General features: G+C 50.4%; 4 protein-coding genes across 4 annotated transcripts; 3 read left to right on the top strand and 1 right to left on the bottom strand.

Annotated features, from left to right (window-relative positions):
• Nucleotides 1-68: 68 nt before the first annotated feature.
• C8Q69DRAFT_119455 (GTP-binding ADP-ribosylation factor Arf1) lies at nucleotides 69-1,332 on the top strand. The gene is made up of 4 exons (XM_028625190.1): nucleotides 69-454; nucleotides 571-815; nucleotides 881-946; nucleotides 1,012-1,332. The coding sequence occupies exons 1-4, from the start codon at nucleotides 307-309 to the stop codon at nucleotides 1,102-1,104; spliced, it is 552 nt and encodes a 183-aa protein (XP_028481342.1). The 5' UTR covers nucleotides 69-306; the 3' UTR covers nucleotides 1,105-1,332.
• Nucleotides 1,333-2,467: 1,135 nt separating this feature from the next.
• Nucleotides 2,468-3,878, bottom strand: C8Q69DRAFT_119434 (hypothetical protein). The gene is made up of 3 exons (XM_028625189.1): nucleotides 3,769-3,878; nucleotides 2,867-3,710; nucleotides 2,468-2,513 (listed from the first exon to the last, which is right to left on the bottom strand). Exons 1-2 carry the CDS (start codon nucleotides 3,769-3,771, stop codon nucleotides 2,871-2,873), a joined length of 843 nt encoding a protein of 280 aa, XP_028481341.1. The 5' UTR covers nucleotides 3,772-3,878; the 3' UTR covers nucleotides 2,468-2,513; nucleotides 2,867-2,870.
• Nucleotides 3,879-6,112: 2,234 nt separating this feature from the next.
• On the top strand, nucleotides 6,113-9,008 carry C8Q69DRAFT_119365 (hypothetical protein). The gene has a single exon (XM_028625188.1). The coding sequence runs from the start codon at nucleotides 6,492-6,494 to the stop codon at nucleotides 8,889-8,891; it is 2,400 nt and encodes a 799-aa protein (XP_028481340.1). The 5' UTR covers nucleotides 6,113-6,491; the 3' UTR covers nucleotides 8,892-9,008.
• A 471-nt stretch (nucleotides 9,009-9,479) lies between these two features.
• C8Q69DRAFT_423953 (flavin-containing monooxygenase) lies at nucleotides 9,480-12,233 on the top strand. The gene is made up of 5 exons (XM_028628413.1): nucleotides 9,480-10,593; nucleotides 10,662-10,768; nucleotides 10,841-11,373; nucleotides 11,434-11,887; nucleotides 11,974-12,233. Exons 1-5 carry the CDS (start codon nucleotides 9,975-9,977, stop codon nucleotides 12,121-12,123), a joined length of 1,863 nt encoding a protein of 620 aa, XP_028481339.1. The 5' UTR covers nucleotides 9,480-9,974; the 3' UTR covers nucleotides 12,124-12,233.
• The last annotated feature ends 338 nt before the right edge of the window (nucleotides 12,234-12,571 follow it).

Below are 12,571 nucleotides of genomic sequence, written 5' to 3'. Positions count from 1 at the left end.
CCCAGAGTCCGGCTCGGTCGCGTACTCCCCCTTATTCGTCTGTGCACGTTGACACTGGCCGCTTCTCTTCCCCCCCCCACAAGCCTTCACCGTCAAATCGAGACCATCCACCCTTCCTACTGCACACCTCCCAGGGCGTCACCCATCCTTCCTGTTTTCTCTAAGTCGTGTTCTTGAACCCTCATCTTCAATCATTGCACGACAAGGTCCTCTGGCTCCTGACCACATCCATCTTACGATTATTCCAACTGACGTGTTGTTTCGCGAAGTGCCACCGTTTCTAGATCCCTTTCGACTCCCGCCACCATGGGTCTCACCTTCTCGAGATTGTTCGATAAGATATGGGGGAAGAAGGAGATGCGAATTCTGATGGTCGGACTTGACGCCGCAGGAAAGACCACCATTCTGTACAAGCTGAAGCTGGGTGAAATCGTCACCACCATCCCCACGATCGGTTAGTCTTCTCAGCACGTGTCCTTTGGGTTTAGGGGCGCTATCAGATCAGATGGGCGCAAATTTCTCTAGTCGAACGCCGTGGCTAACCAGGCCCCTTTTTGCGATTGTGAACAGGTTTCAACGTTGAGACGGTCGAGTACAAGAACATTCAGTTTACCGTGTGGGATGTCGGTGGTCAGGACAAGATCCGTCCTCTGTGGAGACACTATTTCCAGAACACCCAGGGTATCATCTTCGTGGTTGACAGCAACGACCGTGACCGTATCGTTGAGGCCCGGGAGGAGCTTCAGCGCATGCTGAACGAGGACGAGCTCCGGGATGCTCTGCTCCTCGTCTTCGCCAACAAGCAGGACTTGCCCGTAAGTACCTTCTGTTGCTACTATTGCGCCGCGAAACATCGAATGCTGATGTTTTATCCTTCCAGAACGCTATGAGCCCCGCCGAGATCACGCAGCAGCTTGGTCTGCAAAGCCTTACTCGCCGTGCCTGGGTAAGCCGATTATCCTTCCCTTGTGGACGTCATATCAGATCCTTTTTTTACTGACGTCGTACTAGTACATCCAATCCACTTGCGCTACTACTGGTGACGGTCTGTACGAAGGTCTCGAGTGGCTTGCGGAGACTCTCCGCAAGACCGGTCGCGACTGAACGGTTAGATGAATGTGTGACGTGGGGATTCCCAGATCATGTGCGGGGACTTTTTGCGTGTCATTGATGCTGGATGTTGTTGGCTCTCGAAACCGGGAGACTGGGGAGGCCGGGGCCGGCAAAGAACATCTCGCATAGGGAAGGGATTTGCTGCTTTGGTACATGTCTGTCCACTAAACTAACGGCTCTTCATTCCTCTATGCTATTAGCCTCACTTTTCTCTTTTCATCCTCCTGGCGTCGATCAAACGAATACTCCTTCTGTGCCTTAAAACCTTTTATTTTAACCCTTTAGTTTCGCTCTCACAAACCCATGGTCAATGCTCACATGAATATGCTATCATAAAACCTTGTTGCCTGTGTTACTATTTACCTTTTGCGAGCACCTAGTTGTCCTCTCCCCGCATAATCAAATGAAAATGTAGTTCGATAGGGTACTACCGCCTAATAGATAGCATGACCTCCAGACACGATCACATGGTCATGTGCCTTATTAGTACCCCATACCATTTTCCGCCCCAAACTAAAACCCAATTAAGTGGCCGAGGTTCGATCGAGTATCATGTCACCTGAATATATACCAAGCTTCGTCATAGGTCCTATTAGTTACTGGTATCGATACTGGTACTCAGTTACCATTCATCGATTAGGTAGCTAGGTATACCGTATGGATACGAAGTAAACTGGATTATTTCATTAACGGAAATAGATATTTGTTTGTTGATTTATTTATATTACTTCTCATTCAGTAAGGCGATAAAGCAACGGAAAATGGAACGGATTCGGTAAGATCGAGCCGTATGGACAGCAGGTACGGGTATTATTACCATTATTTGTTCTCTAGGGCCGTTTGCGGAAATTCTTCCTCCTCAAGGTTTTCTTAGTAAGATGTCTTGGGGTAACTAGTTAACTGAGTTATTGTATGTGTAGTGCTCTATGGAGGAGTTGTTTTCGCTATCATCAATTCTATTTGTGTATGGTATTCAATCTGTATAGGGTGTGACATCACGGGTCATGAAGCGTAATTTCAATGTGAGGGGGCAAGAAAGAGAAAGAAAACAAAAAGCAACAAGCAACAAGCAGTGCGTAGTAAACTTAAGCAAAAACGAGGCTAATTATCATTTAATGGACATAAGAAAAGAGAAAGAGAAAGCAAAGATAGTAGGTGTTAAGAGGAAACCCGAGATCTTTTCAATGGGGAAGATAATGTCGCTCTTGGTAACTCCTTTTATCTCCAGAAACTCCCCGCCAGATCTTTTCCCTTGGTATAGAATTTTTGGTGCGCAAGACAATAAACGTGAAACGGGAGACTGAGATTTAGAAAAAAAAGACGATCGAGGGCTGCGTCATCATCGTAATGCATGGAAGTGGTGGTGTACAACGTATGCGAATTTTGGGGTCGACTAGGATGTAGGCCAACATTGTCCTCTGTCGTCGAAGCGCTAAAGATCTCAATGCAGGCTTTGTGCGAGATATATAAGGAAAATACTCACTGCTGAATCTAGCTCCCAACGGTGCTGAAATAGCTGATGCCGATTCATATGACGAGTTCTAAGCAGCATAGTTAACCAGAACGGTGAGATGATGTAATCATTGGCAAGACCAGAGGATGCAGCTTCGAGCACTTGTGCTGGCCGCTTGTCTTCCACTGATTGAACATCTGAAATTGTAGTTTTTATGATCCCTTTCTGCGTGGATCTCAAAATGTCCTGAATAGGAAGGTGGCACAAGTCTGGAGTCCCAGTCCCGTCGTGACAGAGGATGAGATCAGCACTCAGGACACGGCTTCAATTCACCATGTCCGATTGATTTGAATTCCTGATTGACCTCGATGTCTCGCTTCAACTCTGTCCCAGTCACCCACCAGGCTGCAGCGCGGATGATTTCCATCACGTAGCGCAGGTCTTTCTCATCCCGCGGCGCATAGATCATGACGAAACCCGGCGGAACGATCTTAGCTCTCCACCACCAGCTCTCCCGCGCCAGAGGATGGCGTTCTCCCCAACCACGCTCAATGACCAGTTTTACATCGGCTGGATGGAGGGTGAGGTGCATGCTGGCGTCGCAAGGGTGGGCATGACAGACTTCGCCGTTGCAAGTGGGCCGGCTGCGGAAGGCAGCGTTTGCAAAGATACCGGTGCTATGCTTCTCGAAACACGAGGTCCCAAGGAAAAGACGGTCTTGGTGGCATTGGATGAGGTTTCTAATCGAAGAAGACAGAGCCTCATACATTATCTGACCTCCACGCTGGCTCATCTGGCGCTGAGGAGCAATCCCGGCGACTCTAGGACGGCGGCCTTGTCTCCTGGGGAGGTCCTTCAGAATACCCTGCTGCGGATGTAAAAAGGGAGGCAGCGACGGCGGTTCCAGGGGATTGCGGAGGCGGAAGAGTCGCAAGACGCATATACGCAAGTATCCTCTGGGAGTGGAAGGCGTTCCTCCTGGACCGAGTGCCAGGAAGGCATAATAGTCATTGCGAACCCGCCTCGCAACATAGATGGAAGACAGAATAAGGACTATCACGCCAAGAAGAGAGACAATTGGTGATTGGTACGCCAATGAGTTTCCAAGCTCTGAATACACTCGAGTTACATGTAATTTGTCCGCCTACTAGATTGTGAGCGACTAGACATGAAAGTGTTGTTCAATGGCGGACACTGCATACCATTTTGCCTTGTGAGACACGAGTCTTGTATACAATCTCAGTTTGTATTCTCAATAATGTAAAGACAGATGATGTTGTCAAGAGTCTATCCCATGCAAAGGGCGTAGGTTAGACGAGCCCCGGACAGAAGGAGCCAACCGGGGGTGTAGAGTAGATAGTTCTTTAGTACGATAGAATTAAGAGAACCAGAAAATGACAGGAAACAAGGTAACGGCAATTTAAACCTGATAAACACCGGACCTGTGGCTTGTAAGACCACGCTGGATGATCATGAGACATGCAAATTGTGCTGTGAGCCGACGCAGTAGCTGCCCGGGAATCACTTTCAACGACGACACGACAGACAGCGAACTATTGATGCAGAAGGTTAAGGACAAAGCTAGAAATGAAGCAAGTCGCATATGCAGTCTGCTTTTGAATTGGCTAGCTATTGTTTGACGCCTCCAGCTTGCCCCCATCGTGGCCCTGGAGAGCTAACTTGTCAAGGTTGCATCATAGGATCCGGAAATCTGGAAACTTCAGTGGCTGGGTTTAGTCGGGCGTCATTGAATACTCCGCCAATCCTTCGACATTATTTCTACTCATAAAGGGCGATGGAAGCTCTTCGATTACCAGAGTATTAAACGCCCCCTTGCGCAGTTACCTGCGGTGCAGAATTGAACGGCACACGAGACAGGGTGTTACTGGACCTGAATCTGGAGGAGCTACCATCGCGCACAACGTCTGGTCCGTAGACGCAGGACCACCACATAACATCCTAGCCAAACACCCTGTCTTTCAATCGGTACAACACCCTATTGAACCACGTTCTCGACCATCCGCTTCCTGGAATAGGCGAGCGCCTCTTCCGGTCCCTTGGGCACGGAACTGTTCAAGCGGTCAGGCTGAGGATCAAGTGATGTCCACGATCATTGGCCTGTGCGCGCGTCTGGATGCAGATGGAATGTGAGCACCTGAGGTGAATTGGCCGAACAACTCTTTCTTTCGACCGTACTGAGTACTCAACCCCCTCTCTGTCGCTTCTTCTGGTTAACTACTGCACGAGACAGCAAGATCCCACCGGTAATTGAGCTCTGGGGTCTCTCCGGAACCATGTCCACCGATTGACCATGATCACCCCATTCAAATCGGCCGCTGTTCACATCACAGCTTCCATGAACAAGAACCCAGAGAATCCTCCTGGGGCATTGATAATTTCAACAGGTAGTTGCGATCCGAAACTACTATCGTGCCAATAACGAAGCAGGCGGTTTCTCGGGTTCATTCATGCTTGCGATCTCTCGTATCGGAGAATCTCCGGGATGCGACATGTACGTAGTTAACAGCTCGAGAAAATCAACGTTCAGGCTGAATCATAGCAGGAGCAAGAAGACAATTGGCCCTCAGCATGTCACATCTTGTATGCTTTCAGAGCAGAAGCAATTTACAGTACGGGAGAAGTTGATATGGACGAGTTAAAACAGCAACTGCAGGCGGTCGTCATTTTTCTTCGTGAGACATCGAGAGCTCGATGCGGCTGCGGACGGACCAAGGTTGATCTGTCGATCGATGACTATCAACTTTCAAGTCTCCTTTAATAAATGGCACTGTTGCGCACGTCATGCTCCATCTGGCGCTGCAAAGGATTAGTTCTGTCAATCGGCTCAATCCACAATGATAATAACAATAGATAGACCTCGAAAAGTATGAACGATCACCGCCATGCGGCCATGGAGACCTGCGCGTTCTTGTGGCTGGACGTCCAAGCTTTCTTATCCGGCATCTGGAAAACAGCTCTAGACTAGACTATCTAGTCCTTATTACTCGAGTACTCACGGGAAGCCGCGTGGGCGACGCGGAGGATCTTTTTAGACGGCCGTCTCCCTTATAGAACCTTGATTGTCCTTTTGCTTCCTCTCAATCTACTCTCAGATAGGGGGGAGGCTATAAATATGAATCCTCTGTGCAGATCAAGTCGGGGTTAAAAATATCTACCATAGACTATCTCCCTGAGGCACGCTCTCCATAGCCCGACTGGGACAGGCGAGGGGACGAGACGCTAGGCTATAAGCGGCCTGGAGCCTGATTCGGCCGGCCACGCAGCTTCCCTCGCGCCTTCCATCATCCATGGCGCCTTCTCCATCGGCCGTCGTTCCTGCCCCACTGAGGAAGCCACCGTCGCCCCTCCCGCCCGCCGTCAGTGGCCATTCCGCTCCGTTCCTTCCTTGTTTGCGGCAACCAACACGTCGCTCCTTCCTGCCCCTCCCGCGTGCTGGCGTTGCCAAGACAGTCTGGGCCTGGGGTACGCAATCGCTTCGGCAACCATCCAGACGGCCTCAGGTTTCCTCGTGAGCTCTCCTCTCCACGCCACGTCCCCTTTCCCCTTTTTTCTTCCCGTTGTATACACAAAAGCTCTCGATTCCATCGCAGGCCCGGTCCTTCGTGGCTCCTTCGTGTCTGTTGCAGAGCTACTCTGTGCTGGCGGCGCTGGATAGCAACCGTTGCTGCGCTCTTCTGCCCGTTTCAATTTCGGGACATTGTGTTTATTTCTCTGCGGAGCAGGACGCCGGGGAGCAGCAAGGACACCACAAGAAAAAAAAAAGCCAAATCTATCCCATTCTGCGAGTCCAATTCCCCCAAGGGAAACTATCCTGTGTCACTACGAATCGATGCGGGCGCGGTAAACAAACCAGTACGGAATTGACCTCGACGGCGCAGTGCGCATCACTTGCACTCCGGCTGCAATGACCCGGCAGGCAAAGCCCTCGGCCGTCTACAATGCCGCCCCATTCCCGCGCAGGCACCATAAGGATTTAGACGTTGAGAAAGAAGCATACTATCGGGTCTCAGCTGAGTCGGATACCGACGACGACACACCTACAGTTTCGGATAGCTCCCACGTCACCGCGACGTCGCAACAGCCAATGTTGGGTGGTCCGTCACTACGACGGGGCAGACTGGGCATCGGCTTCTATCGAGTGCCCCATCGCATTATGAGATGGATGTGCCTCGCGCTGCTGTCTGCTCTGATCCTCTTTATTATCACGCTTTTCCGGTTTAGTTTGCCCTCGCCTGTGGAAAAGGTATCGCTGGAGTTGCCAAGACCTAAACCCAAACCGCCGCAGTGGGAGAGCTTCCCATTCTTGAAGAGATACCATGGTGGAATCAGGACCCTGGTGTCGCGGAAGGAGAACGTGCCCGAATACCCGGGAGATGGATACGATGGCGTGGATGGCCAAATCTTCGGCGAAGACGTCAATGGAACGCTCTCAGCTCGGGATCCCAATGCAATGAAGTCCATAAGCTCCGAGTATAATCCTTACCCCGACTACAAGTCTGAGGCGTATATCAAGAAGTATGGCGTCAAGCAGGACTGCTTTCTGGACGAAGAAGGTACGATTCGTGTGCCATATGTCCATTACTACAATGGTGTCCCCCGTGGGTTTCCCGATGCGGTGATGGGTTCCAACGAGATGCTGGGAATTGAGGATAATGTCTGCTTCGACCGCTTCGGCCGCCTGGGACCATACGGTCTGGGTTACGGAGTGAAAAGAGGAGGAATTGGCGCTGGTCTGGAGGGCCACAGAGAGGGCGCGAGCCGTGTCTGGGAGGACTACCCACCGGTTGATTTCCGGGGAATGGACTGGGCTGCGGCTCAGAATCGATGCGTTGCTGCCAACAATCACCGTTTCAAGGAACTGCCCCCGCCTCGGACCGATCGCTTTCTCTCCATGCAGGTCGGTGTACCTGCCCTGCCAACCGAACCAGAAGGCAAGACACAGGCCGCGAAGAAAGGAACCGACCGTCTACCGCGGACTGCAGTGCTCATTCGAACCTGGTGGGACTTCAAGTATACCCCGGAGGATATCCTATACCTGCGATCCTTGATTTCTGAGCTTACGCTGCAGTCGGGAGGAGAGTATGTTGTCCACTTCCTTGTCCATGTGAAGGATGATAATATGCAGATATGGTCTGATGACGAGACCTATCAGCGCGTTCTTGACAGAGCGCTTCCCGAGGAGTTTCGCGGTATGGGAGTGCTCTGGTCTGAACGACAGATGGGCTTGATGTACGGTGGGCTGGAAGAATCATTCATGCGCGGCCTACCTGTACATGGGGTCTACCGGAGCACCTTCATGCCGGTTCAATACTTTGCTTATCAGCACCCTGAATACGACTATTATTGGAATTGGGAAATGGACGTACGATACACGGGACACTGGTATCATTTCTTCGACAAGGTCGCGAACTGGGCCAAGGAGCAACCAAGAAAGGGACTGTGGGAGCGCAACGCGCGCTTCTATGTTCCCTCGGTGCATGGGCCATGGGAGGACTTCAGACAGATGGTCCGCGTTCAGACTGAGCACGGCACCAACAGCCCCAATAACATGTGGAGCGCCTTGAAAGAAGACAAGGACCAGGGCGTGAAGGCTATCGAACAGAGAGGCGACAAGCCTATCTGGGGACCGGAGAGACCAGCCGAAAGAGATGTCATGGAAGTTGAAGGGGAGGGTATCCCACCGACTACTTACGAAAAGGATAGGTATGAATGGGGTGTCGGCGAGGACGCCGATTTGATTGTCTTCAACCCATTGTACGATCCGGAAGGTACCACTTGGCTTCTGAGAGACGATGTGACTGGCTATGACACTTCGAACGGGATGCCGCCACGCCGCACCGCTATCATCACTGCCTCTCGTCTCTCTCGTAAGCTCTTGTTGACGATGCACCGCGAAACCAGCTTGAAGCGGCACACCATGTTTTCTGAGATGTGGCCCGCCAGCACTTGCCTCCAACACGGCTTCAAAGCCGTGTATGTGCCACACTCCGTCTATATTGACCGCCGCTGGCCAACGCGATACTTGGATTCCGTCTTCAATGCCGGCCGCAATGGTGCCTCCGGTGGTGCGCGAACGGCTGTCTTTGGTGACCGGGAGCACAATTTCCGCGGTACCACCTGGTTCTATTCTGCCGGCTTCTCGCCCAACCTTTGGAGACGGTGGCTGGGTTACCGGGTGGATAATGACGGCGGTGAGCAGGAAGAACTTGCGGGCGAGGGACGAATGTGCCTCCCGCCGATGCTGCTGCATCCTGTCAAGAACGTCGATATGGTGATCGATGACTGGGGCCAGGACGGCACCTAGGATGATATAGAAGGTTGACGCTGCTTTCTATTCTCATTTATGTTCTGACATCTTTCGTTGCATCGCATAGCTTAGTGTCACATCTTTTGGTATCTTTTTTTTGTATATGACAGCTGGTGTTGGCGTTCAAGAGTGGTGGACGGGGCGACATCCTTGATAGGTGCTCTCCTTTCCTTTCAATTGTTGATTCCCTGTTAGAGGGAACATGATGAGTCAATGATATATATTTTATGTTTATCTAATACAAACATGGCTATTAGCATCTTGCGCTGTTGATTGTTGATTGTTGATGTTGATGTTGACTTGTATTGTAGTTTGTAGGGTTCCGACTGTTATGGAGAACAGCCGGCTGTTCTCAGCTAGGAAAGTTAGCCAATTTGCAGGCAAGTGAAGAGAGGTGATGCAGAAAGGCTTTGATCGCGCTATCCTGTATGCCCCATTCGGTCCTTTTGAATTATACATGTGTTTATATGCGCTGTAGACCCAGAGATGGAAACTTGACCGAGAGAGCCTTGAACGATCTAATCTAGACTGAGATAACAGACTCAATACCCCGTGATGATTTAATGTTAGTATCACTTAATAACAATCTCCATAACGCTACTTCTTCCCACTCGGCACACTTCCCCCGCGCTCACAAAGTAATTACTTCCCCGCTCCGCGTCTCTTCCGGGGAAAGCACCGGCCTCGGGTTGCTTTACTCCGTTCTCTTGGGCTGAAGATGACTATTATTGCATAGAAGGAAGCACAGCAGCTAGTTAGTTGGCTCCAGCAGCCATTCAGGCCTGTCCACGCTCTTGTGTGAGCGAGATTGGAATACAGACGGAGAATATCCGAAAATGTCATCTGGACGGTCTATTTTGGGACTTCGGCCAAGTTTCCGGAGGGTTGATTCCTGGATTCTCTGTACGAGTATATATATATTGATGGATGAGGTCTGGTCTTTTGGTGGTACAACTTCGAAGTCTGATCAAATATATGGACGTCCAGTCTCTGGTTTAGCTATCTTTTTGTTAGACACGATTTCTTTTTCTTTTCTGCTTCCTTTTGTAAACCAAACAGATTCTCTTTGCTGTGACCACAATGTCACCCGTTCAATACGACCATGTCATCCAGCTTCCGACAACGCCCAAGGTCGATGATAGCACCGTTGACCCACGAGCGATAGCCCAGCAATGGATATCCTGTCTCGAGACCGTCCTCTCGCAAAATTCCATTTCCAGACTCGGAGACCTCTTCCATGAAGAATCATGGTGGCGCGACATGATCGCTCTTGAATGGAATTTTCACACCATTCACGGCCTCTCCCGCATCCAGGATTTCCTGACCCAGAATCAACCGCAAGCGCAACTATCCAGCTTTCGTCTGCAGGATAAAGGGAAGTATCAGCCAAGTCTGGCCAAGCCGGCCCCGGACATCCATTTGCAATGGGTGGCGTCGATGTTCTTCTTCGAAACGAAGATTGGTCGAGGTACTGGATTCTTGCGTCTCACGCCCAATGCGGAGGGGAAGTGGAAGGCGTATGCGGTTTATACCTCCCTGCAGGAGTTGAAGGGGTTTGATGAGCCATTGGGCCCGAAACGAGTGTATGGTACGCTTGATTCAATGCCGGATGGTCCCAGTGGAGGGACTTGGTTCGAGAGGCGGCAGAGACAGATGGAATTCCTGGATGAGGAGCCCCGGGTGTTGCTCATTGGTGCTGGTGAGTTCATATGCGCTTGACGGTATGGATGCTGGGTATGGGGGTTTTTTTTAACAAAGGCTGGATAGGTCAATCTGGATTGAACCTTGGAGCGAGGCTACAATCTCTTGGTTTGTCGTGTCTCATCGTGGATAAGAATGAAAGAGTAGGAGACAATTGGAGACAGAGATACAGAGTATGTGTTCGCATCTATTGTGATCATCTTCCCTGTTCTTCCAAGGAAGTGACTAACTGACGCTCTTCCTAGACTCTCGTTACTCATGACCCGGCGGAGTTTACGCACATGGCTTATCTTCCCTTCCCCAAGAACTGGCCCCAGTTCACACCAAAGGACAAGCTTGGAGACTGGTTTGAAGCCTACGCCAGCCTTATGGAACTCAATGCCTGGACAAAGACGACTATTAAGTCGGCGGTATATGACGATGCCAAGTCTGAGTGGACAGTCACTGTGGTCCGCGACGGACAGGAGAGGACTTTCCATCCTCATCACGTCGTCTGCTGTACCGGTCACTCTGGCGAGCCTAAGATTCCGACCTTTCCTGGGCAGCAAGACTTTCAGGGCCTTGTATATCACGGTAGTCAGCATACGGATGCGTCTCAACATGATGTTAAAGGCAAGAAGGTTATTGTGGTCGGCACAGGAAACAGTGGTCACGATATCGCAGAGAACTTTTATGAAAATGGGGCAGAGGTTACTATGCTCCAGCGGAGTGGGACATATGTTATATCCCTTGACAAGGGTGTCTTTATGATGCATGAGGGCGTTCACGATGAGTATGGGTGAGTATCTTCATCCTTTTTTCGAAATGCGCATTCAACAGCCTGACAAATGTTAAACAGACCACCCACCGAGGAAGCCGATATATTCACTGAGAGTCTACCGTGGCCTGTCCAATTTGCCCTCAATGTCTACGGGACGAAGCGCATCTCTGCCGCTGACTCTGATCTTCTTTCCGGCCTCACTGCTGCGGGATTCAAGCTCAACTTTGGAATCGATAATGCCGGCATTTCGCGTCTGTACTATACCCGAGGTGGCGGATATTACATCGATGTCGGATGCAGCAAGCTGATCATAGACAGAAAGATTAAGGTCAAGCAGAGTCCTGAAGGTATTAGCGGCTTCACCCACAACGCTCTCGTCTTAAAGGATGGGTCAGAACTTGAAGCTGATATCGTGGTCCTCGCCACGGGATATGACAACATGCGCACTTCAGTGCATAAGATCCTGGGATCTAAAGTTGCGGAAAGATGCAAAGATGTTTGGGACCTGGACGAGGAAGGAGAGCTTAACGCGGTATGTCATATCTTAGAAATATTCGAGAATTTGTCCGATCCTGCTATATCGATTACCAATACATGCTAACTTAGCCCAATGAACAGATGTGGCGGCCAAGCGGCCACCCCAATTTCTGGTACATGGGAGGAAACCTGGCGCTATGCCGAGTGTACTCAAAGTTCCTCGCTCTCCAGATCAAGGCAGCTGAAGAGGGGCTATCTTCCAAGTCGAAGGCCTTGGACTCGAAGCTGTAGGTTTGGGAGTTGCAGAGCTAAGTAGGGTCATTAGTTTCGATAAGGAAATATTAGACTTGGTATTCTTTAATAGTATTCGCAGTATTTGGTCATATTAAGTAGATTTTTTGGACAGTCAACTACAGTAGCACCAATCCTTTCCTATCTTCTGGATTGAGTTTTCAAGTAGGTATCTACATATCTCCATAAAATGCCCTATTTCGAATTGTGCCCGCATCATGGCCGTCGTTGCAAAGCCAGATCCACCGGCACACGCCCAAATACTACGTTGCGCCAGCAGTTGCCATGGAACAAAGCAATCCATCTTAGGTCCAGTACAGTACTAGCACTCTACATACCTACCTGGTAGTTTAAGCACTCTAGGCTGCCATTCTGCCATCCTATGCCGCTCTAATCATGACCCTTCTCCTCGTAGACAACATGTTTTTGATCTTCTCGCGTCACGACT

This window comes from Paecilomyces variotii (assembly GCF_004022145.1).
Source record: "Paecilomyces variotii strain CBS 101075 chromosome Unknown C8Q69scaffold_17, whole genome shotgun sequence".
NCBI classification, from domain to species: Eukaryota; Fungi; Ascomycota; class Eurotiomycetes; order Eurotiales; family Thermoascaceae; genus Paecilomyces; species Paecilomyces variotii.
This window is presented reverse-complemented; position numbering and strand designations above follow the sequence as displayed.